At 45.6% G+C, this 26,234-nt stretch overlaps 1 protein-coding gene across 2 annotated transcripts in view; it reads left to right on the forward strand.

The window, feature by feature from the left end:
- The window catches only part of OLA1 (Obg like ATPase 1), a 488,867-nt gene that overhangs the window by 428,232 nt on the left and 34,401 nt on the right, over nucleotides 1–26,234 (forward strand). For both annotated transcript variants that reach the window (XM_033946390.1, XM_033946391.1), the window contains exon 10: nucleotides 10,030–10,152. In XM_033946390.1, the coding sequence (XP_033802281.1) occupies nucleotides 10,030–10,152 (123 nt within the window). The remainder of the gene's footprint in view (nucleotides 1–10,029; nucleotides 10,153–26,234) is intronic.

Consider the following 26,234-nt stretch of genomic DNA (forward strand, 5'->3'; position numbering starts at 1 on the left):
AACCATTGTTACTCTCCTGCACTCCATTCAACCCCTCAAATCACCGTCACTACCACCACTGCTATCCTTTTTCCCCTCCCCCCCCCGGCATTTATCCTTAACATTCTTGCCCACAACGAAGTTAAAGCCAATTGGGCAAGTGCAAGGCCTTGAGCATTTGCACATGCTCAAGACCTGCTAGCTCCCTCCAGCTCCGAGAATCCCGGAGAGGGTGGGAACTGGCAGCTTAAGTGTATTGAAGCTCCTGCACACCTCAGCATTGATCCTTATTGTTCTGGCCCTCAGCAAATCTGATGCCGATACTCTGTTCTGGGCAGGTGTGTGGCCTTAAGCATCACCAGCCCAGAACAGAGTATCGGCGTCAGGTTTGTTGAGGGCCAGAACAATAAGGATCAAAGCTGAGGTGTGCAGGAGTTAGGAAGTTCAATTTTCAAAACAAAACTCTTCTAAGCATCTTCTCTTGTCTTCCAAACAATTGAATCCCTTACCTACAATAGCAGCTGGTAGTGATCAAACACTTAACTTCCTTTTGGCATGAAAAATGTTAATGAGCTGTGTTACCTGCCAAGCAACTGAATATTCAAATAAGTTAGTCCAAATTTAAATAACATGGCATGATGTGTGTAAAATCACTGGCTAATGCTAAAAACATAACTATACCAGGATCCTCTGTTTATCCCAGGACAAGCAGGCAGCATATTCTTGACTGATGGGTGACGGCACCGACGGAGCCCCGGTACGGACAATTTTAGAGTGATTGCACTCTAAGAACTTTTAGAAAGTTCTAGCTCGGCCGCACCGCGCACGCGCGAGTGCCTTCCCGCCCGACAGAGGCGCGCGGTCCCTCAGTTTCTTAGTTTCCGCGGAGCTAAGAAGACGCGTTTTCAACGGCTGTTGAAATTTTTTCCTAACTTGCCTTCCCGCTCGCGTAAACGTTTTGGCTTCATTGCCTTTTTTCTTTCTTTCAATTTTGTAAAAAAAAAAAAAAAAAAACTTTTTTTTTTTTTTTCTTCAATTTTCGGTTTTCCCCGGCGGGGCCTTCTGCCACCATCGAAGCCTCGGCCTTCGATTTGGCGGAAGCCGTTTTTACTTTCATGCCCCCTCAACCGGGTTTTAAAAAGTGCCAGCGGTGTGCTAGGCCTATATCTCTCACGGACCCACACAACTGGTGTTTACAGTGTTTGGGTCCTGAGCATCAGGCCTCTACTTGCACCCGCTGTGCTACTTTAAAAAAACGGACATTAAAAAATCGCCAAATTCAACAGCGATTGTTGTTCGGTGCCGAGATGTCCGACCCCGTTCCTTCAACTCCGGCTTCGGCACCGATTCAGTCGGCACCCTCGTCTTCAACGCCGCGTGATTCCACACCGGCATCTCAACAGTCAGGTAAGCCGGCTAAGAAGCCTTCCCCGCTGGAACGTCTTCCGGCCTCGAGTGCAGTGAGTCCAATCCTGCCGCCTGTAAGACGCCAGCGGAAGCGCTCCGCCCCTATAGAGGTGAGTCCCTCGACATCGGGCTCCTCATCTCCGGGGCGTCGAGCGGCACCGCAGGTACCGCAGAAGAAAAAAGCGGTACCGGTGCCATCCCTCGATGACCGCATTACGGCCATCCTTCAGGTGCAGCTTAAGGAGCAATTAGAACGACTCCTTCCTGCTATCATGACACCGAACCTTCCGGTGCCAGTCCGCACCGAGCCATCGGTACCGGTTGTGGAACAACCCGTATCGATACCGATTGTGGAACCCGTGTTACCCGCTTCCACTGTCTCGGTACCGCTTCACCTAACCTCATCGGTATCGATGCCAGTCCTTGCACCGGAGCCGAGAGCTCACCATCAATCGGTGCAGACTTCGGCACCGGTGCGACCGTTAACTTCTCCTGACTCGGTATCGATGAGGTCGGGTAAGTCGGTGCGCAAAACCCGACACATGCAAACGTCTACACCTGAGTCTCGGGACCATTCTTCCCATGTCAGAGACCCTGATCTGTGGGGAGACTCAGAGGAACCCTTTCTTTCTGAAGGCGAATGTTCCTCAGAGGAGGAGGATTCGGCTGTCCCTGACCCATCCTCCAAACAGGCCACTTCCTCTTTCTCCAGTTTTTTGAAAGAGATGTGCGAGTCCTTGTCCATTCCTTTGGAGGCTGAATCCAAAAAGTCTAAAGCTTTTTTGGATGCCCTTGATTTTGATCAGCCTCCAAAGGAATTTTTGAAACTTCCCCTTCATGACATCTTGAGGGAAACTTTCTATAAGAATTTAGAGACTCCTTTAACTGTCCCAGGGGCCCCACGTAAACTGGATTCTCTATACAAGGTAATTCCCATTCCTGGGTTCGACAAACCTCAACTTCCACATGAATCCTTATTTGTCGAATCCACCCTTAAAAAGACTTCAGGAGCCAGTGTATATGCATCTGTCCCTCCTGGCAGAGAAGGAAGAGCCATGGATAAATTTGGTAAGAGGCTCTACCAAAATGCTATGTTGGCAAATAGGGCTGGTAATTATGCTTTTCATTTTTCTTTTTATTTAAAGCATCTCCTTACCACCATGGCTTCTTTCGAAAAATATCTTCCTTCACGAAAGCATCCCGCTTTTCACACATGCTTGTCGTCTCTTCTCCAATTACGTAAGTTTATGGTTAGATCCATATATGACACCTTTGAACTAACATCCAGAGCGACAGCAATGTCAGTAGCTATGCGTCGTTTGGCCTGGCTTCGGGTATCCGAGCTTGATGTTAACCATCAAGATCGGTTAGCCAACGCCCCATGCCTAGGGGATGAGCTCTTTGGGGATTCCATGGACTCAACCACACAAAAGCTCTCTGCTCATGAGACGCGCTGGGATACCCTGCTTAAGAATAAAAAGAAGCCTCCTCCGCCAAGACCATATAGGCAGCAATCGGCCTATCAACGCCGCTTCACAGCTCGTCCATTGCCTACCACTGCTCAGCAACCTAGGCGTCAGAGGCAACAACAACGTCAGCCTCCCAGACAACAGCAGCAGCAACAAGCTGTAAAACAACCTCCTCAGCAGAAGTCACAGCCCTTTTGACTTCATTCTCCACAGTATAGCCAGTATCCCTATTCCTGCTCTCCTGCCTCAGCCTATAGGAGGTCGACTTTCTCTGTTCCTCAGCCGGTGGGAAGTAATCACATCGGACCAATGGGTCCTCAACATCATCCGCCACGGCTACTCTCTCAACTTTCAGACTCTTCCACCTCAAAGCCTGCCAAAAGAGTCTGCTTTGAACAGTCCTCAATCGGCCCTCCTTATTCAGGAGGTACAATCCCTCCTCCTTCTGAACGCTATAGAGGAAGTTCCTCTACATCAAAAGGGGCAGGGATTCTACTCCCGTTACTTTCTAGTCCCCAAAAAAACAGGAGATCTCAGACCCATCCTGGATCTTCGCGATCTCAACATTCATCTAGTAAAAGAAAAATTCAAGATGCTTTCTTTAGCCATCCTTTATCCCCTTCTAAATCAAAACGACTGGCTATGCTCCCTCGATCTCAAAGAGGCTTACACTCACATACCGATCAATGTAACCTCAAGACCATATCTCCGATTCATGATCAATCATTGTCATTACCAGTACAAGGTGCTGCCCTTCGGTCTTGCCTCATCTCCAAGGGTATTCACCAAATGTCTCATTGTGGTAGCGGCATTTCTACGCTCTCACCACCTTCATGTATTTCCTTACCTGGACGATTGGTTGATCAAAGCCACATCCGCTCAAGCAGTTCTTCTGGCCACCAACCAAACCATCCAGTTTCTACAACTTCTGGGATTCGAGATCAATCTACCCAAATCTCATATCATTCCCACTCAGAGACTTCAATTCATTGGAGCGATCCTGGATACACTCCTAATGAGAGCTTTCCTACCATCCAATCGTCTCCAGACTCTTCAGTCTCTATGTCAGCAGGTGCTTCCACTGCCGTCCATCTCAGCAAGACAAATGATGGTACTCTTGGGGCACATGGCATCCACAGTTCATGTCACACCTCACGCCCGTCTTCACCTGCGCACTCCTCAATGGACCCTTGCTACCCAGTGGTCCCAAGTGTCGGATCCTTGCTCACGACACATATCTGTGACATCATCTCTTCGTCAGTCTCTTCAATGGTGGTTGGTATCCTCAAATCTATCCAGAGGTCTTCTGTTCCATCAACCTCCTCATCAACTAGTCATCACCACCGACGCCTCTCTGTATGCATGGGGAGCTCACTTGAACGAGTTCCAGACTCAAGGTCTTTGGTCAGCCCAGGAAAGGAAACATCAAATCAATTTCCTGGAACTCAGAGCGATGTTTTACGCCCTCAAGGCCTTCCAACATCTTCTCTTTCCGCAGGTCCTTCTGTTGTGCACAGACAATCAGGTTGCGATGTACTACATCAACAAACAGGGTGGGACAGGCTCTCGCCTTTTATGCCAGGAAGCCCAGAAGATCTGGACTTGGGCCATAGATCATCATCTCTTCCTGAAAGCTATATACATTCAGGGGGCTCAGAATTCTTTAGCGGACAAACTCAGCAGAATTCTCCAACCTCACGAGTGGACACTCGATCCCGTAACTCTGCAGTCTATCTTCGATCAATGGGGCACTCCTCAGATAGACCTCTTTGCAGCTCCTCACAATCATCAGCTGCCCCTATTCTGCTCCAGACTTTACTCTCCGCACCGTCTAACAGCAGATGCTTTTCTCCTCGACTGGTCGAATCTGTTCCTATACGCCTTCCCTCCTCTACCTCTCATGTTGAGAACCTTGTTCAAGCTCAAGAGGGAACGAGCCACCATGATTCTGATTGCTCCGAGGTGGCCCAGGCAACATTGGTTCTCCCTTCTACTTCAACTCAGTTCCAGGGAACCTTTTCTTCTTCCTCTGTTTCCTTCTCTGCTTACGCAACAGCAGGGAACCCTTCTGCATCCCAACCTCCAGTCTCTACACCTGACGGCTTGGTATCTCTCGGGCTGAACTCGACTGATACTCTTTTGTCTCAGCCCGTTCGTTCCATTCTGGATGCCTCCAGGAAACCAGCCACTCTACAATGTTACCATCAAAAGTGGACGAGATTTTCTTCCTGGTGTCTTCTTCATCATCTTGATCCCACTTCCCTGGCAGTGGAGACGTTGTTAGATTATCTTCTTTCTTTGTCTGACTCTGGCCTGAAGTCCTCTTCCATCAGAGTCCACCTCAGTGCCATTGCAGCTTTTCATGAGCCAGTCCATGGAAAACTTCTTTCAGCTCATCCCCTGGTGTCCAGGTTCATGCGTGGGCTTTTCAATGTTAAACCACCTCTTAAAGCCCCTCCGGTTATCTGGGATCTCAATGTGGTTCTTTCAGCTTTAATGAAACCTCCATTTGAACCTTTAGCTACTTCTCCTTTCAAATTTCTCACTTGGAAAGTACTTTTCCTTATTGCTCTTACCTCTGCCAGGAGAGTCAGTGAGCTTCATGCACTGGTTGCAGATCCACCTTTTACGGTTTTTCACCATGACAAGGTGGTTCTGCGTACACATCCAAAGTTTCTCCCCAAGGTTGTTTCTGAATTTCATCTCAACCAATCCATTGTTCTACCGGTTTTCTTTCCAAAACCTCATTCTCATTCTGGGGAACAAGCTCTGCATACTTTGGATTGTAAAAGGGCTCTTGCTTACTATCTGGAGCGTACGAAACCCCACAGATCAGTTCCCCAGCTTTTTCTGTCCTTTGATCCGAATAAATTGGGACGTCCTGTTTCTAAACGTACGTTGTCTAATTGGCTGGCAGCGTGCATTTCATTCTGTTATGCTCAGACCGGACTGACACTGGAAGGTTCTGTCACGGCCCATAGAGTCAGAGCGATGGCAGCATCTGTAGCTTTCCTCCGTTCCACTCCTATTGAGGAAATCTGCAAAGCTGCTACTTGGTCCTCAGTTCACACTTTTACATCTCATTATTGTCTGGATGCATTCTCCAGAAGGGATGGTCACTTCGGCCAGTCTGTTTTACAAAATTTGTTTTCTTAATGGCCAACCTTCCCTCCATCCCTCTTTTTGTTAGCTTAGAGGTCACCCATCAGTCAAGAATATGCTGCCTGCTTGTCCTGGGATAAAGCACAGTTACTTACCGTAACAGGTGTTATCCAGGGACAGCAGGCAGATATTCTTGCGTCCCACCCACCTCCCCGGGTTGGCTTCTTAGCTGGCTTATACTAACTGAGGGACCCGCGCGCCTCTGTCGGGCGGGAAGGCACTCGCGCGTGCGCGGTGCGGCCGAGCTAGAACTTTCTAAAAGTTCTTAGAGTGCAATCACTCTAAAATTGTCCGTACCGGGGCTCCGTCGGTGCCGTCACCCATCAGTCAAGAATATCTGCCTGCTGTCCCTGGATAACACCTGTTACGGTAAGTAACTGTGCTTAATTGGAAGAAGCTGTGGAACTATTTCTCTGCATGCACTTTAGTCTAGGTAGGCTTGCTAACATGCGGCAAGGTCTTCTTTCCTATTTTTCTTTGTTTGCCATGAAAAAAAACTTAGATTCTTGGTGAAAGAAAATATAAAAAACAAACAAACATCAGAAGCAGAAAACCTGTGAGGGAATCTGTGGGACCCTTGGATGATCAATGAGCAAAAGGGGCGCTCAGGGAGGATAAGGCCATAGCGGAGAGATGGAATGAATTCTTTGCTTCAGTCTTTATAGAAGAAAATGTAAGATATCTACCTCATCCGGAAATGGTTTTTAAGGGTGATGATGCGGAGGAACAGAAAGAAATTTCGGTGAATCTGGAAGATGTACTAAGACAAATTGACAAGTTAAAAAGTGATAAATAGCCTGGACCGGATGGTATACACACCAGGATACTGAAAGAACTCAAACATGAAATTGCTGACCTGCTGTTATGATCTGTAACCTATCGTTAAAATCATCTGTAGTACCCGAAGATTGAAGGGTGGCCAATATTATGTCTATTTTTTAAAAGGGTTTCAGGGGAGATCCGGGAAATTACAGATTGATAAGCCTGACTTCGGTGTTGGGCAAAATGGTGGAAATGATTATAAAAAATAAAATTGTGGAACACTTAGACAAATATGATTTAATGAGACAGAGTCAGCATGGGTTCAGCCAAGGGATATCTTGCCTCGCCTCACCAATTTGCTTGACTTTTTTGAAGGTGTGAATAAACATATGGATAAAGGTGATCCAGTTCATGTAGTGTATCTAGATTTTCAGAAAGTTTTTGATTAAGTTCCTTATGAGAGACGTCTGAGAAAATTAAAGAGTCATGGGATAGGTGGCAAAGTTCAGTTGTGGATTTAGGAATTGGTTATCAGATAAAAAACAGAGGGTCATTTTTCTCAGTAAACAGAGTAAACAATGGAGTGCCACAGGGATCTGTAATGGGACCGGTGGTATTTAACTTATTTATAAATAATCTGGGAGGGAGTGTTGGGGGGTAGGGGTTGGTGGTGTTATTTGGTTGTTTTGAAACTCTGAGCTTGTCTGTATCAGGTTGTGTTGTCGGTATTTTTCCTGTGCTAAGCTCAAAAAAAATTATTTGATAATAAATGATCTGAAATGCCTCCGGTTTATCTAATACTAATTGTTCAACCATCTTTCTGATAGGAACTCCCACAAGAGTTGCCTTATATCTGGTGACCTGTTCCCAAAATGCATGAATATAAGTGTTCTTCGCTGATCTACATTTTTCACAAGTTGGTGAGGCCACTCCCATCTGCTTTGTAGTGCTAAAATTATTAAATCCACTTGGCTTTGATATTGGTGGTCACTGATTTAGTGGTATATAAACACTGCATTAAATTAAGGTAAACTACATTTTACCCTGCATTTCTGGAATTCCTTTTCCACCAATGAATTCTGTACATAATTGGAAAGCTATAGCTTTGTGATGTGTTGAGTGCCAGAACAGTAAAGACCATGCTGAGGAAGAGGGGGGTGGGGGATAACAGTGAAGGTAAGTAAGATGTCCAAGTACTGGTTTATGCTGTCTTTTGGATATCTCGTTTTTTTGAAAATGAGCCCCATATTGTTTAAATTGCTATTGTTGTAAATGTTTATGGTTTTGTTCTAATAAAAATATTTAAAGATAAATAAATTGTGTTAAAATCATGGCAAGGATGTCTAGTCTTTGTAGACTTTCTCACTAGGATCACCCAAATTTCTAATTTTGGTTTATATTCGATTCAACCTTTTTTCCTCCTTTTTTGAGGGAAAAAGGTAACCTCAGTTTATATTCAGATTGGTTTATATTCAAGTACGTATATATGGTAATTTATTCCTGTAGGACAATGAATGCTGAACTATAGCAGATTGCGTTTAAATGTAAATACATTCTAGACTGGCTTTTCAGAATGAATAATATCTGGAAATTTGTAACTGCAAATTATAAACTACAAACTTTTGAAATGAACAAATGTATTATCTAGTCTTTTAATCTGTCCCCTTCACACACATCTGGGTCCATGGTGGGTTTTTCTCCTGCTTTCATTCCATTCAAAGAAAATCATTTCTCTGTTCTCAGCCACCAGTATAATTTAGTTGTTTGCATTTTGTTGTGATTATGTTAGGTTTTTACATTTTAGGCAGTTCAGAGAAGAAATTAAATACACCTTCTGTAATTGAGGCCTATTTATAAAGCACACAGTGCTGTTTCTATTTTGGTTTTCTGCTTTAAAATAAAACAACATCTCTTTCTCAGTCATATTTGTTTTAAATAGAGTCTGTAATGAAAACACCACAGCGTTTTATTGTATTGAAGTATTATTTTGCATAGTTAAATAGGTCCCTTTTCCTGTTCAATTGAAAAAAAATGGTTTACCCTGTATTAGGAAATCTGAAAGCTGATTTGTCTTTAAGACAGATTGTAAATCTCTCTGGTCTAATATACTATGATTTTTAGTCAGATAAGCATCAGTGAATAGGCATATTAATCCAATACATCTTTTATTGTAAAAACTCTGCTTTCCAGTGTCAGGCTCCTTAGTGCTCTAACATGCTTTATTAAGCAGGCTTCAGGTCACGATTATTTCCCAGCTTTCTCTCCATTGCTGTGTGTGCATAGAATGTATTGTCTCCCAATTTAACATATGGAGCAATTAGAATGGGAGGGCAGTTTTCTTCTCCTGCATATGTTTGAATTCTCTTTCTGGATTCTTAGTTGCAAAACCTTCACACTGCTTTATTCATGATATTTTGTTTGGCAGGTAAACGTATGTGCATCACTAGAAGGTTTGGGGATATATTGTACACACAGCACATATGCAAATTCCTTTATGGTGTACTTATAAAATTAATTCTCCAAACTCTTGTGAAACACACTGAAATCTTTAAGACTTGGCTGAAACACAAGTCTACAACAACCTGAAACAGCTCACTTTGTAGTTATTAGCCTTGAAAAGAATGTCAGGCTTATAGCTATGAGCGTTTGAGACCCCCTATTACCTCTCTATACCACCTGTTTTGGGTTGTTGTAGACTTGTGTTTCAGCCAAGTACTTATAAAATTGTCAACATTACAACAGGCTCTGTTGTGCAATAAAACAGTGTGTTTGTTTAATGAGGTTCTTGGAAATTTCTAGCACCAAGAGCCTCTGTATTTTTACATGGTACTGGCAAGGGTTGTCCTTGGACTAAAGGATAGGAAAAAAAAGGGGACATCTATTCAGTGACCTCATTTATCATCTAAAGTTTGATGATCTAGTTCTTGAACTTACCTTGAAATAAAATCTTTAGGTCACTATCAGAATCTAAGATAGAAGCACAACCAATACCAACATATGTGGGCTGTATCTCAGATCAATACATCTGTTGATGGTGATTTAACAAAAGGGAACCAATGTTGCCTCTCCTGGAAACACAGGATTTTATCTGGACTATGAACAGTTATCTGAACTGCCCGATACCAAGCATAAAGTGACTGGAACCCTAGCATGTTAACAGATAAGAAACAGAGTTTTAGTGGCAGGAAACAGAGAGATGCCATCTGCAATCTGTCTTCAATTAATTTTCTCCTGGTCCTTCTCTTGACAGAAAGGGACAAGGTCTCCTCAGGCTGCCGGGAAGATTCATACGGATTTTGAAAAAGGTTTCATTATGGCCGAGGTAATGAAATACGACGATTTTAAGGAAGAAGGTTCGGAAACAGCTGTCAAGGTGAGAGCTTTCAGGCTTTAATATTTCAATGCAGTGGCGAGCTTTCTCCTGTAATCATGAATGTTATGGCCATCTCTTATAGCACACTGAAGGAGTCTCTTCAGTGACAGACTCCCTCTGCCTGGGGAAAGGGATTAGCATACCCAAGACAGCTCACAGATGGCAAAGCCTAAATGTCATCAATGAAAGCTGTTGTGCACTTTTTTTAATATTTTTTTTTAGCATGGATTGGAGTATTTCAGCCCCCTTCTTCCAAGAATATACTGTTTATATTCTAAAGAAAATTTTAGGAAATATTTAGGTTTTGTTCTGTACATTTGGAAGTATAAGAGAGAATTTACAGAGATGGCCAAGGTCAGTATTAAGCTGTAAGCTTAAGGTCAGCTGTTGATTAATTAAATTTCTCTACGGTTTTATACTGATGATGGCCATCTCTGCTCCTTTTTTCCTGTCTCATATCTGCAGCGTTTGTTCCTTTTTTTTTTTTTTTTTCCCCACTTTTGAAGGTATAAAATTGCTTTAAAACATAGGGTCAATATTTAGCCACTCAGGCCCAGATTCTATAGGCGCTCTACCAGTGCCTAACTTAATTGTTTTAATTGGCATTAACGTCATGGTAACTGACTGTGCAATTAAAAACAAATTAAAAGGAAAAAAGTAGGCGCCTTCAAAACACGGTGCTGGAATCGCATCTATGCAAATTTCTAGTGGTGCCAAATGTCAAAAGAGGTGTGGTTATGGGCGAGAATGATGTTTGGTGCCACTAAGCATGATTTTATATCAAAGGTAGGCACCGGAACCCTGGCCTACATTTCCAGTGCCTACCTTTGACACAGGCCGCAATTCTGAAAACAGTGCCATAATCTGAGTGACAGGCGACCAGCGCCATTTTTTCAGGTGCCTGCCAGTTATGGTGCCACTTTTCAAATCTGGTCCTCAGTGTTTTGGAAATTCTAGGGCTGAAATAATTGGTACAGTGGAACCCACTTAATTACATAGCTGCCATGCAAGCTCTGCTTATGCGATTAACCAGGCTACTCGAATAACTGGAACATATGTTGAAACGTATGTGCATAGACCTATACTGTACAGTACTGCATACTGTAGTGTACAGAAAGCCCACAACAATACCAATGTGGAACATGATGGCCTGGATGAAGTAAGATTTATTAAAAAGTTAAAATCAAAAGTTCACAACGCGACCAGTCAGAATACAGTAGTGAATTGGAAAGTCACAATCAAAAGGTCACAAAACGGAGAGGAAGTGACGTCATCGCCGCGGATGGGAGCTTAAACTGAAAGCTCCGTTCGGGCCCGGCGATCTAACTGATTAAAGTTGTGTAAACGGCGCATTTTTCCACTCCCCGAGCGGTGGTGAGGTGTGTGAAGGATCGGGGAACCCCATGGCAACGCGCAAAAATTACCCGGTGACAAACCTGGCCAGCGCACGATGGAGCAGGCGCTGGGCCGGGTAGCACGTGGTGGTGCGGGCCCGGAGACCAGCAGCGGGGAAGCGGCGCGATTGAGTGGTGCTATCGCTGCGGTCGCTGATATGCTGGTTGAGCCAGGGCAGGTTGATGCCCCGCCGGAACCGCTTACTAAAGCGGACATGCAGCGTTGGATTACCGAGGTGAAATCTGAAATTTCGGCTGTGGCTGTGCAGGTCCGGGAAGCGGTGCAAGAGCTGCGAACGGATTTGGTGGAGGTGGGCACCAGGGTGGAGGTTGTGGAGATGAGGCTGGATAGCTGCGAGGAGAATGTGACCGAGGTGCAAAGATCCTTGGAAACTGCCTCTGCTGATTATCAAATCCTCCTGGACAAAGTTGAGGACCTGGAGAACCGCACCCGGCGTAATAATTTGAGGGTGCGGGGCCTACCGGACTTACCTGAGTTTAAAGATGTGCGTGCTACTATTATTAAGCTGATCAGGTGGCTCTTACAAGATGATACCCTGGAGCCGGGAATTAAGTGGGCACATCGAGCCCTGGGACCTCGGACATCCGATCAACCTAAAGATATTGTACTTTGCCTCCTGAGCTTTACCCTTAAAGAACAGATCTTCCGCAGAGCCCGGGAGATGGGCACAGTTACGTGGGAAGGCCATCGGTTGGAGTTTTATCAAGACCTGGCTGCGGGCACGCTCCAGAAACGACGGGCGTTCAGAGATGTGACCAAAGCATTGCAGCGTAGTAATTTGCGCTACTGCTGGACTTACCCTTTTGGGGTGGTGATTACCATCAAATGGAGTTCATACAAAAGTCACTACAGTGCGGGAGGCTCGTGGTCTATTGCAGCAAGCGGGTATTGAGGTCCCGGAGGAGGCTGTTCCTGCAGGGGGAGCGGTGCTGAATGGGGTGGCGCCTCCCGCCCCCTCCCGATGGCAGCGAGTGGAGAGAGGATCCCGGAGCGGGAGGGGCGGTCGTGGAGGGGGACTCCCTCTTCCGGCTACTGCTTCTACATCCAGTGCCCCCCCCCCTGAGAGCTGACTGACTGTGCTTGTATTGTTCCAGTTTTTTCAATACTTCCCTACCTGCAGGGGGTGTGTGTATGGACCCCTCCTTGGAGCTGGGTACCTGGGTTTGAGTTTTGGAAAGGAACTGTGAGGGGGCTGCCCATGGACTGGTTCTGGGGGAGGGTGGGAAGGGGGAAGTTGGAGAGATGTATTGGTGTTCTGTGGGTGAATGTTGTACTGTGGGGGAGGGGGGAGTGAGAAGTGTGGTGCGGGGGGGGTTTGGGGGTTGGCGGATTGAATTCTGGGGATTGTTGTGGGAACTGTATTTGACAGTTAGTGTTGTGTTGTGGGGTTTGTGTATGGGGCCATGGAGATGGATCACTTCCTTGTATGCTGGTGGGAGATCTGTGGACTCTCACTTTGGGGGAGGGGGGGGTGGGGGAGTGGGTTGGGGGGGGTTGCGGGAGATGTGGGGACAAGTTGGCAGGGGTTGGGGTTGCATTGCCATTCTTATCTTTGGATCATGGAGGGATTCCGGTTGGTCTCTTATAATATCAGGGGTCTAAATTCCCCCAATAAGAGACGAGCTTTCTATAGGGAGCTGCTTCGCTTGCGGGCTGATGTATGTTTCGTCCAGGAGACACATCTACTCCAGTCCCATGAATCTCTAGTTAGGGATTCTAGGTTTCCTCAGGCCTTCTGGACTTCCAGGGTAGGCACCTCTAAGAAGGGTGGGGTGGGTATTCTTGTTCGTAAGGGGATTCGTTGTGAAGTGCAGAGGGTGGTGCGGGATCCTCAGGGTAGATATATAATGTTGGAGGCTTTGATTGAGGGGTTCTTGTACTCACTGGTTAATGTTTATGCTCCCAATGAGGGTCAGGGGGTCTTCTTTCGAGAGTTAGTGCCTAGAATTCTCAGGTTTAAGGGGGGTGCCCTGGTTTTAGGTGGGGATTTTAATCTCACAGTAACCCCTCATTTGGATAACTCAGGGAGGGCGGATCAATATGGGAGGCGGGATCGTAAACTGTTGAGGGAGGCCTTGGCTACTCTGAATGTGGTGGATTGTTGGCGGTGGCTCCATCCATCGGTTAAAGATTATACTTATTTTTCGGGTATCCATTCCTCTTATTCTAGAATTGATTATGTTTTTGTGGAGCGGGAACTGCTTCGGAGGGTGGAATCAGCGGGGATTGAGTCCCTAACATGGTCGGATCATGCCCCAGTTTGGTTGCGGTTCCTGGGAGAGGGTGGTGGCTCGGGACGCAAATTCTGGCGTTTTAATGATAGTCTCCTGGATGATCCGGAGGTGGGAGTGCAGATTGAAGGGTGGATACAGGAATATTTAGATGTGAATGTAGAATGTGGTGCTTCGTTGGAAGTGGTTTGGGAGGGGTTAAAGGCCACCCTTAGGGGCAGAGTGATAGCCCTGGCCTCAGCCCGGCAACGTAAACGACGGGAAGAGGCAGCGGCTTTGCTGATTTTGATTGGTCGGTTGGAGGGCTTGCACAAGCGTAGCCCTTGGGATGTTGCATTACGGGAACGCTTGTTTCAAGCACGCCGGGATCTTCAGGCTTTAGACCTGGAGCGTTTACACCATAATTTACAACTTCTCAAACAGCGCTATTTTGAATTTTCTAATAAAGCTAGTCGATTGGTTGCCCATCGTCTGAAAGTGCGGCAGAAGCGCAATCAGATTCTCTCGCTACGTGCAGCCTCTGGTGAGTTGTTGCGGAACGAGGATGCTATTCGGGCACGTTTTGTGGAGTATTACTCCCATCTCTATGCACCGGAAACTTCTGGGTCCTTACCTGACCTAGACGATTATTTGGCTTTGGCGGAGTTGCCCCGGATTGCGCCTGATGATGTGGCACGGTTGGACCGTCCTCTCACGTTGGTTGAGGCTCGTGGAGCGCTGCGTTCTATGCCCCTTGGCAAGTCGCCAGGGTTGGATGGTTTTACTGTTCGATATTATAAACGCTTTCAGGATCTTTTGCTGCCTCCTTTGTTGCGTTTTCTTAACTCCCTGCAAGAGAATAGTGCCCTCCCCTACTTTATGAGATTAGCGGGTGTGACGGTGTTGGCCAAGGAGGGGAAGGATCCCCTGCAGTGTGCTTCTTATAGGCCGATCTCGTTGCTGGGGGTTGACACTAAGCTTTTTACGCGGATCTTGGCTGACAGATTGATGAGTTGGATTCCTCGGCTGATCCATCTGGATCAGTCGGGTTTTGTAACGGGTAGACAGGTGGGTGACAATACTCGTCGGGTTTACAACTTGTTTGAAAGGGCAAGGGGGGGAGTGAGGGAAACGGTGTTTCTGTCGGTCGACGCTGAGAAGGCGTTCGATAGAGTCTCCTGGCCTTTCTTGTTCAGGGTTTTAGAATCTGTAGGTTTGGGTCCGCGCATGCGGGGTTGGATCCAGATCCTTTATACTTGCCCTATTGGATGTATAAAGGTAAATGGGGGCTACTCGGAGACTTTTTCGCTCGCAAGGGGAACGCGTCAGGGGTGTCCTCTTTCACCTCTTCTCCGCTTTGACGATAGAACCCCTGGCGGCTGAACCGGGTGCGGCTGAACCGGGAGATCAAGGGGGTTACGGTGCCGGGTGGGGATTATAAGTTAGCTTTGTTTGCGGATGATCTCTTGTTTACGGTGGAGGACCCTGAGGGTTCCCTGCAGGCTATCTTACGGGAGTTGGATGCTTATGGTAAGGTGTCGGGATTTCGTGTCAATGTTGGAAAATCTGAGCTCCTTAACATTAACTTGTCTGATGATCGAGTGACTTACCTCCGAGACCAGTTTTCGTTCCGGTGGGTTCAGCATTCTCTCCGCTACCTCGGGGTTTATTTCGGACCTCCGGGAGTGGATCTCTATGATCTTAATTTCTCCCCGCTCTTTTGACGTATTCGTCAGGATTTGCTTAGTTGGAAAGATCAGTATTTCTCTTGGTTGGGTAGGGTGGCAGTTGTGAAAATGATGATTTTGCCTCGTCTTTTGTTTTTATTTCAAGTACTGCCGCTCTTGGTAGGTAGGAACATGTTGGAGGGAGTTCAACGGCATATCTCTCACTTTATTTGGGCTGGAAGGAGACCTCGGGTGAGTAGGACGGTCTTATGTATGGGTAGGGGTGACGGCGGGTTGGGGGTTCCCAACGTGGTAAAATACTATCAGGCTGCTCAGCTGCGCGCCCTTTTAGAGTGGCAGACGCAGAAGCCGAAACTGTGGGTGGAGATAGAGCAAAGTTTAAGTGGTGGGGTGCCTTTGTTACATCGGCCTTGGTTACCTGGCAGGGTGCGGCTGGAGGGTGGCCTGTCCTCAGTGGGAACTTCTTTAAGGGTTTGGAATCAGACCCGGGGTAGTTTATTGCTGGGTAGGCGCCATTCCTGGTATACCCCGTTAAGATATAATCCAGATTTTCCACCGGGACGAGGTGGTGGAGTATTTGCTGATTGGGAAACTAGGGGCTTAGTGTGTGTGGGTCAATTGTGGGATCCGGTTTTGGTCCGTATTCGACCCTTTATAGAGCTCCGGGGCAGGTTTGGCTTTGGGGTCAGAGATTTGTTTCCCTACTTGCAAGTGGTTCATTATATCAGGGCCTCGGGTCTTTTGAGGGATCTGAGGGGGGTAAGACTCCCTTTGAGCTGTTGTTAGGACCGGTGCTTCCCTTTGGAACCAGGTGCTCCCTCCCACGTGGGCCATGGTGGAGCATCGCTTGCTTACTTGGCAACTTCTTTACCACTTAACAGCCCTACGCCATGGTAAACTCCATGGCTATGCTCATATTTGGCGCAGATTTCGGGCTTCTGTGGGGATCAGTGGCAGGGGTGGATTGGGGCACTGAGTTGACCATGGGACTGGACTGGGATGGCGGCGACTAGGGGGAACCTCTATTTATATCCCTATTCCATTTTTGGGTTTTTTCTTTTCTGGTTTTGGATGCTTCTCGACCTAATTGAGTGTTGTGGGAATTGTGTTTTGTCCCTGGGGGGTGGGTGGGGGGGGAACTTGGGTGGGTTTTGCAGTTTGTTATTGTTTGATTGGGGGGATTACATTTGTATTTGTTCTTGACTACACTTTGGGTGTTGTTTGGAGTGTGGTTGCTTGCACTTTATTTTCTTGCTGCTGTATTCTATATGTTTCTGTTATGTTTGAGGTGTATCTCAATAAAAGCTGTTATTTAAAAAAAAAAAAAAAAAGGTCACTAAACGACCAGTCATAATGGTAGCATAGCTACAAAAACAATTCATTGCACTTCAATGGAAAACCTGTTCCTATTACTATTCAACACAAATAAAACACCATACAGTATTAATCAGTACTCTGATTTCTATTCTACTTTGAAGCAAAATAGTCCTGGATTTTTGCCTGCTTTCGCATGCTTAACAGCTTTGACTGCACAAAGTTCTCTACTGCATAGATCGATGAGAAATCTGGGCAGCTAATGCTTGCCATCCACTGGTGCAGTCTTTAGTGCGTTAAATGCCTGAGCTAATGTCAGTGCAGGGGGTGTGTCATCAGTGTCACTGTCACTCTTCTCTCCCCCCACATTGCTGCAAGGTTCATCATTTGATCCTCCAGGCCCAGCTGGCTACTGTGATGAACAGATCTCATCATCAGCTGGTATGCCATGACACTCTGCTGTTGTGTCCATTTCGACGAACTGTTCAAATTCCTCAGCAGTTAAGCTAAGCGACAGCAGCAGTAAACATTGAGATCATAGGCATCTGTGTTATCTGAGTCCTGTTCCTGATGTGCCACAAAACCAGCCTTGCGGAAGCAGTTAACAACTGTCTGCTGCTTCACATCCTTCCAAGCCTGAAGCAGCATATGAACTGCATCAAGCAACATTATTGCCTTTTCAAGGCTGTTTGCTGACAGACTTGCCTCACTGCTGTTAGTTTTGGCTATGATTTTTTTTTCCAGGACACTGCAACAGTAGTGGGCCTTCAAATTTCGTATAGTACCCATGTCACATGGTTGAATGTACGATGTGTTTGGCGACAGGAAAACCAGTTTCACATGTTGGAGATTTTTGTCAGCCTCACTGGGATGGTGCAGAACAGTTGTCAACAATAACAACAACCTACTGCTCTGCCTCTTCATGTTACTGTTAAAAGCAATTAGCCGCTCACAAAAAAAATTTGACATTGTCCACGCATTAGTGTTTGCATTGTATGTGATGATATTTGCTGATCCACCCCCAAAAATTGGTGATTTGCTTTTTCCAATAACGAGCAGTTTATACTTATCGGTGCTTGTCATGTTTGCACAGACCAGCACTGAAATTTGATCCTTCGCCTTTTTTGCTGCCCGAGATTGTCTCCATATTGTTTAACAGGGTCCCATCTGGCATTGTATGGTAATAAATCTCAGTTTTTGTCACAGTTGTAGATGTCATCGGGTTTGTAATTACGTAACGGACAGGGCAGAAATCCAGAGATTAGCAGACAGCTTATCTCACCATGCATACGCTTGTAGACAGTGTCACTGTGAGCCTTCCAATGACAGAACCAACCAGTTGTTGACTTGAAATTCGGTTTGTTTAGCTTTTTTTGCCAATTCCTGGGCCTTCTGCTGCAGAACTGGTCCACTGAGTGGCACATCACAACCACATGAATTAGTGAACCACACTGTCAATGCAGTCTCAACATCAGCAGCTTTTCTAATGCATTTCTGTTTTCATTCGGGATTGTCATTATGTTGTCATTGTTTTATTATTTCTTCTAGCCAGCCTTAGAAACATGTTTTATTATTTCTTCTAGCCAGCCTTCTAGCCTCCTTATTTATTATTTCTTCTAGCCAGCCTAGAAACATGTGACTGAGATACCTAATTTCCGAGCAATCTCTGACTGAGACTGCATTTCCTTTAGCATGTTTACTACTTTAACTTTATCACTTAATGTTAAGTCTGTCCGTTTTTTACTTTCTCTTCATATTCAGTGTTTTTTCAAGAACTTTAAGCTACAATTCAGTATGGAATCGGAGAGATGTTCCACAAATTTAGTTCATGGCCTTACCCCTAGAGCACCATCTGTTGATTATTCACCTGACTGATAGCCCCAGACATGGGTAATTGATTTTAAAGAATGACACAGTGAGCAAACCCCACGGGAAGCCGCGGTGGGCCGCAATTTGCCCGCGGGGCACGGAAACGCTACAGCCCAAATCGCCGCAGGCACAGGAACAAAACTTTTCACCGCCAGCAAGAACGGTGAAAAGCTTTGTCCTCACAGGTAAACGCACCCCTCCTTCATTACCGTAACTTGCCGTGGTGTCGCTGTCGGCTGGTCTTCAAGTTCCAGCAGCCATGTCTGTTCTCTGTTGTCTTCAACTTCAAGACTCTTCATCGCCGACTCACGCCGTTCTGCCTTTGACTCCACCCCTTTCAGTGTACCGCCTTACAATTGGGTCTTCTCCTCCCGCTCAAGCAGTGAGGGGACCAATCACTACTGCCACATAATCTCTTGAAAATCCTATTTAATGTTGTGCAGCAGTAGCGATTCGGACGGATTTCAGAGCCACGGAGGACGGGTTGCTGGAGTGGAGTCACCCACAAAGAAACTGCGGAGCTGGAAGGAACTTGAGAACTTTGGAGCTGGTAGTGAAAGTCCTAAGGTAAGGCAGGCTGCATCCCCACACTTTCCTTCTGCTTCTTTGAAGCACGGCTCTTACAGGGCTTCACTTCTCCTCTGAAGAAATTTACAGTAGAGAGAGAAGTTCAGTGCAGCTGCAGTCAGGAAAGAGTTTTGAGCAGTTTAGGAAGGTGCATGGAGTCCGCCACCTCATACAAAAAGATCACTGGCACCCCACTATATAGGAAGCATAAGGTGGGGGTGAGGGCACTGAAACAGGCACAGGATAGCGGATTCCCTAGGCTCCAGGAAGTAGTGAAAAGAAGGGAACACCAGAGCACTGCCTCATACAGGAAAATGAGAACTTTGTAGTCTTCCTTCGTTACCTGCATTGACCCCCCATCCCACTCCTAATCTGCATTGGAGCAAGTCACACCTGCTATGGATGCTGCGGGGGACGGTGGTCACAGGGTCGGGGCATTGACGAGGACAAATTTTTCCCCCGTGTCATTCTCTAATTGATATTACACCAACAACCCTTCTATATATGGATTAATGCAGAATCAGGAGAATAATTTATATTAAAGCCATATTCTATGCAATAAACCAGGCCATTTTGGTATGCTAATAGACTTATTAAATTAACCAGAATGCATATAAACAGGCAGTCGATTTCATAGGAAGATATATTTTGGATTTGACTTTTGTGGTGTTATGCGATTAGTTGGATTTTGCAATTAAGCGGTATGTGATTAAGTGGGTTCCATTGTATTGGGTGGGGGAGAAGGCTATAATAAACAAAGCCTAAGCTATTGGTCAGATGTAGAAGTTTGCAAAAGTTAATAATGTGAACAGTATTATTTTTTTTAATTATCTTCAAGTTATATTTGGACATGTGGATGGTAATGTTGCTCTATGTTAATAATTAGGGCTGCACATGTAATCGCATGATTAATCATGTAAAGTGCCCCCTCACATTTTCTCTTGTACAATGCAAAATATAGACAGCAGAAATAAATTCCTGAGAACTGACATGTTTCAATTATTAAACTGAAAATAAAATCATTTTTCTTACCTTTGTTTTATTTTTATAATCATTTTGTTTCCTGTCTCTACTTCCCTCTCTCTTTGCTCTGAACTGTTTCCAGAGCCTCCTCTATATTTACTATTTTCTCATTCTTTCTTCTTCATTCCTGCTCAATATCCATCTTTCACATCCAACTTTCTTCTATTTTTCTCTTTCCCTCTCAAATCTATCTAGTTTCCAGCTCTTCCCTTTCCCTCCATTCTCTGCCATCTATGTGCATTTCCCCTCTCATACCTTCTACCACCCTCTATTCCTGTCCACCATCTCCCTTCTTTCTTAACAACTTCCTTACCTCTCTAGGTTTTTCCTCACCTACCTCTTCTCCAACCCACGAAAAAGGACATACACTAGACTTCACCACTTTCCTCGACCTTACTGCCTTCAAAACTTCAACCGATGACATCCGTTGGGAACAAGTCCCTTGGTCTGACCACTTCTTAGGGGCTACTTGCCTCCCCATTTTCGTGTCACACCTTGAATCCCCATCCCATTCCTCCCATTCAATAACCTTCTGCAAGAAAATTTTGAGTAATCTTTTCTGGTCCAAATTTCTCAACCAACTCTCCTCCAATCCTAAGCCTACAGACTCTGAATCCTGCTGGTGCAATTGGATCTCCCTCTCCGAATCCATCTATCACTCCCTCGCTCCAATATCCACAAAAACCATCTCCTACCCCCGAAAGGCCCCTTGGTATCTACCGCTCCATAGAGAGCTGAAACAGAAATGTCGCACTTTGGAGCACAAATGAAAAAAATCTAAATCCCCCTCAGATAGACAGACCTGGAGGGTCAATATTAAACTTTACAATTCATTACTAAAAAAAGCCAGGAAGAATTTCTTCGGAGATAAAATCTCCAGATCCAACAACCAGATCAGTGCGTTGTTTAACATTTGGCACTCCTTAACTTCAAAAAAGGACCCATTCTTGCTCCCCTCGTCTCTATCAGCAGATGCCCTTGCAAAATTCTTCAATGAAAAGGTTACCACCCTAAGATGCTCCTTCCCGCCTACAGTCTCCTACAACTCCCTAATCTCTACTGACCTCAACCCTTCCCTACCTGTCTCCAATCCCATTCCAGCCGACAGATCCTGGACCGTTTTTGAGCTTGTCTCCGAATTGCAAGTCTCCAAATTCTGCCTCAAACTAAAAACTTGCAAATGTACCTTGGATCCTTTCCCCTCCTACCTATTCGAGAATATCTCTACACAGGCCATCACTTCCCTCACCAAACTTATAAACGATGCTAAATGGAACATATTGCACTAACCCCTCTACTGAAAAAGACCGACCTTGACCCCTCTATTCCCTCCAATTACCGTCCAATAGCAAACATCCCTCTCCTAACCAAGATGTTAGAATCCATCATATCCACTCAACTCTCATCCTACCTAGAAAGATTCTCTATTCTCCTACCCCACCAATTCGGCTTCAGACCCAACTTCAGCACCGAATCCCTATTAGCCTCACTAATCTCTAAGGTACAACAACTTCATTCTCGCAACAAATTTGCTGTACTTCTACAATTCGACCTCTCCGCAGCTTTTGACATCGTCCATCTTGATATCCTAATCTTCCAACTCTCTGAAATAGGCTTAATTTCCACAGTCCTAGACTGGTTCTCGAAATTCCTACGCTTACGCTCCTACACCGTTAACATAAATGGTACTTCATCCCCTTCCTGGAAGCCGATATGTGGAGTCCCGCAAGGCTCACCCCTCTCTCCTATCCTTTTCAATATTTACATGTCCTCTTTGAAACTCCTTCATCTATCCCCCCTGGAAACTCTCTACACCTATGCTGATGATATCCTCATCCTCCTTGAGACCGACTCGAACCTCACTAACCTCGCTGAGAACATATCCGCATGTATAATGAACCTTCAATCCTGGGCACATTCTGTACCAATGAAATTGAACGAGTCCAAAACAAAACTATTTTGGCTCAGCCCAATATTAGGTCATTTACCCACCTCCATCCCATTATCTTCCAGCTCCACTCTTCAGCTTGAGTTTTCAAGCAAAGTCCTTGGCATCATCATAGACTCCTCTCTCTCCTTCAATGACCACCTCAACTTCTTGGTAAAAAAAATGCTTCTTTAGTCTTCATATGCTGAGGAAAGTGAGATCGTACTTTCATCATTCTCACTTTGTCGTCCTTGTTTAATCCACCATCCTCTCTAGACTAGATTATTGCAACTCCATCTATTTAAGCCTAACTAAAAAAAAACTCCATAGACTTCAGCTAATCCAGAACGCTGCGGCCAAACTTATTTTCGCTAAAGACAAGTTCGACCACGTCTCCCCACTCCTGTCCAAACTTCACTGGCTCCCAGTTCACTGCAGAGTCCTCTTTAAATGTGCCTGTTTAGCTTTCAAGATCCTACATGGCATCCTCCCTCCCGTTATCCCACTCTTCTGGAACTCCTCTAACCCTAATTCCACTAGATCCTCCCAAAAACTGAAACTATCATTCCCCTCTGCAAAAGGTATATCCCGCGTAGGAAAACTAGGAACATCCCTCCCCTTTAGAACCACAGAACTCTGGAACAACCTCACATCCCCACTCAGAATTTCAAGCTCCCTCCAATCCTTCCGCAAACACCTGAAAACTAGGCTCTTTTCAAAAATCTAACACCTCCCGCTCTTTGGTACCCTGTCCCTCTTTATCTTCCTAGCTCCTTTCCTATAACCCTTCATTGTAGCTCCTTTTCAACCTAACCCTATAAACCAGGGGTGCCCACACTTTTTGGGCTTGCGAGCTACTTTTTAAATGACCAAGTCAAAATGATCTACCAACAATAAAATTTTAAAAAAAACACAAAGCACACTGTACGCATAGAAAATGTTAATTATCATTCCTATTCCAGGGTTTTTCAAAGAAGTCAAAGCAGATGACTCTATGCACTATCACCTCAGTAACAACCATACAAAAATAGACAAATATACCCCCCTCCCTTTTTACTAAACCACGATAGCAGTTTTTAGCGCAGGGAGCTGCGCTGAATGCCCAGCGCTGCTCTCGACACTCATAGGCTCCCTGCACTAAAAACCTCTATTGCGGTTTAGTAAAAGGGGACCTTAGTGTAAAATATAGACAGCAGATATAAATTCAGACACATTTTGATCACTAAATTTAAAATAAAATAATTTTTCTTACCTTGTCTGGTGATTTCATGAGTCTCTGGTTGCACTTTCTTCTTCTGACTGTGCATACAATCTTTCTTCCCTTCTTTTAGCCTGTATGCTTCCTCTCCTCCAGACCTCATTCCTTCCCCCAACTTTTCCTTCCTCTTCCCTGCCCTTTCTTTCTCTCTGCCTCCCTTTCTTTTTTTTCTGTTTCTCTTCTTTCCTTCTGTCTCCCTGCCTGCCCTTTTTCTTTCTTTCTCCCTGCCCTCCCCCAAGCCACTGCCACTGCCATTGCCATTGGGGACCAGGACCCAAACGCCACCAATAACAGGCCCCAAGCTCTCCCTGCTTCAGCCAACCAGCATTCCTCTCCCCGACGTCAATTCTGCCAACAGGAAGAGGAAGGCTGATCAGCCCAAGATCGTGATCAACCTATTGGGGGAAATGCTGCCGGGTCCTGCCTTCGCGGAAACAGAAAGTAGGCAGGACCCGGCAGGAAGAAGAACAAATGCTTCACTAACCTGTCTCCCGCATTAGCCCGTAGCGAACGCTTGCTTCAGGGCTCTCAACATGTGCGTGCCGGCTTCCCTTCTCCCCCCCCCCCCCCCCCCGGGACATAACTTCCGGTTTCGGAGGGAAGAGAAGAGAAGCCAGTACGCACACGTTAAAGCCCGGAGCATAAATTCGCTACGGGCTGAAATCTCCAAGCCGGTTTTTTGGGGTTTTTTTTTAAATGTTCAGCAGCGGCAGATGACAGCTGGGCGGACCGCCCAGCTAAAAGGCCCTAGAGAGAACACTGGAGAGGAAGGCTGATCGGCCCGTAGATCAGGACGGCAACAAGAGTCTATCATGGAGCCCGGGATGGGCTCCGCGATCGACTCACGTTGCTTTCCAGAGCTACTGGTCGATCGCGATCGATGTATTGGGCACCTCTGCTGTAAACCGTGCCGAGCTCTACGCTTGTGGAGATGGTGCGGTATACAAACCTAAGGTTTAGTTTAGTTTAGTTTCTTATTTATTTCTTCCATCACACATTTTCAGCATCTGTTCCTCTCTTACCGTGCCACCCAGCATCATCCCTTTCTCTCTCTTCTCCAACCATCCAGCATTGCTTGTCTCTCTCCACCCTTCACCATCAAGTATCACCCATCTCTTCATTCTCACACATTTCCTTTCTCATACACTATCACCAGCATTGCCCCATATTTCTGTCCCGCCACCTAACCCATCGCCCATCTCTTCATTCTCACACATCTCCTTTCTCACACATCATTACCAGCATTGCCCCATCTTTCTGTCCCGCCACCTAACCATTTAAAATGGCTCTCTCTACTCCTCTGCACACCTTCTTTCCTTCCCTCCCACTACCACAAAAGCAAAACCATCATCCCTCATTGCCTCATCTCTCTCCCCACCCCAACCTTATGGTATTGCCTTGTCTCCCCATATATACAGCATTGCTCCATCTCTCCATATTCTGCATTGCCTCATCTCTTCCCCATCATATTATGCATTGCTTTGTCTTGCCCCACCTCCATGGGCTGTACTGCTCTATCTCTCTACACCCTCCATATCCTGCATTGGCCCATCTTTTCCTTTTCCTAGAATCTGCACTGCTCTGTCTCTCCCCACCCCATATCCTGCATTATCCCATCTTTTTCACCTCCCCCGTTTACTACATTGCACTGTCTTGTCTCCCTGTCCTCTCCCATTCCCTCTGGCTTATCTATTTTATGTGGTTTCAAGTTCCTGCGTTGATCTGCTGATTATTTTCACTGAGGCTGTAGTGGAAGTAGAAAACGAAAGGCAGGTGAGGGACGCTTCTTTCTGTCTGCTGTTGCTGGCTCTGTTGGGCCCAGCTCTGATATAACTTCCTGGTTTTGGGTCCAGCAGAACTAGCGGCATAACACAGAGAGGCGAATGCCCCTGCATCTGCCTTTTGCTTCCTGTTCTCAATTCAGCATGGAGCTTGAAACTACATAAAATGAGTGAGCCAGTGAGAAGAAGAGAGAGCAGGAAAACAAGATGGAACAATTTAGAATATGGAAGAGAGAACAATGCTGGATGGGTGTGAGTAAGGTAGAGACAATGATGCTTTAAAATTTTAATGCAGTTAATGGCAAGTTAAACATTTACCCCCCCCCCTCCTTTTATAAAGCCGCGTTAAGCTTTTTTATCATCAGCTGCCAGCGGTATTAACTCCAACACTCATAGGAATTCTATGAGCATCGGAGCTAATACAGCCGTGGCCATTAATAAAAAAGCCTAATGTGGCTTCTTAAAAGGGGGCTTTAATGCGTTAATTGCATTATTAACATCTTAAATGTATAGCCCTATTTATGATATTACAAAAAAATATTATTTGGAAATTCAATACTGGGCCTGGCCACTTCAGCATTGAACGTCTGGATTTGTGGAACCAGCTAATGCATAGCCAGCTAATTGCAATATTTAGCATTTAGGGCTAGATTCCCTTAAGTCAGCGATCGTCGCTAAACCTGTTTTCACAGGTTTAGCAACGATCGCTGCTAACTGACCTGATTCACTAAACGGCCCACCGCGTGTTTTTCCCTCAATCACCCATTTTCCAATCCAGCCATGCAAATTAGTAAAACCCCATGCAAAATAGCCAAGTGATTGATTCACTTACATTGCTTGGCTATTTAGCATCGGGTTTTACCGATTCTAAAACCCGATTGCTTTAGACCCGTTGATAACTCTGTTACCGACAGGTCTGCCTGGTATTTAAAAAAAATTTTTTTGTTAATGGTGCAGATATTTTGTGTGTATTACACAAGCAAAATATCTGCCCATTAAAAAAAATTTTTTTAAACCCCCACTGCTGCC

The sequence above is a fragment of the Geotrypetes seraphini genome, chromosome 5, assembly GCF_902459505.1.
Source record: "Geotrypetes seraphini chromosome 5, aGeoSer1.1, whole genome shotgun sequence".
In the NCBI taxonomy this organism is placed as follows: Eukaryota; Metazoa; Chordata; class Amphibia; order Gymnophiona; family Dermophiidae; genus Geotrypetes; species Geotrypetes seraphini.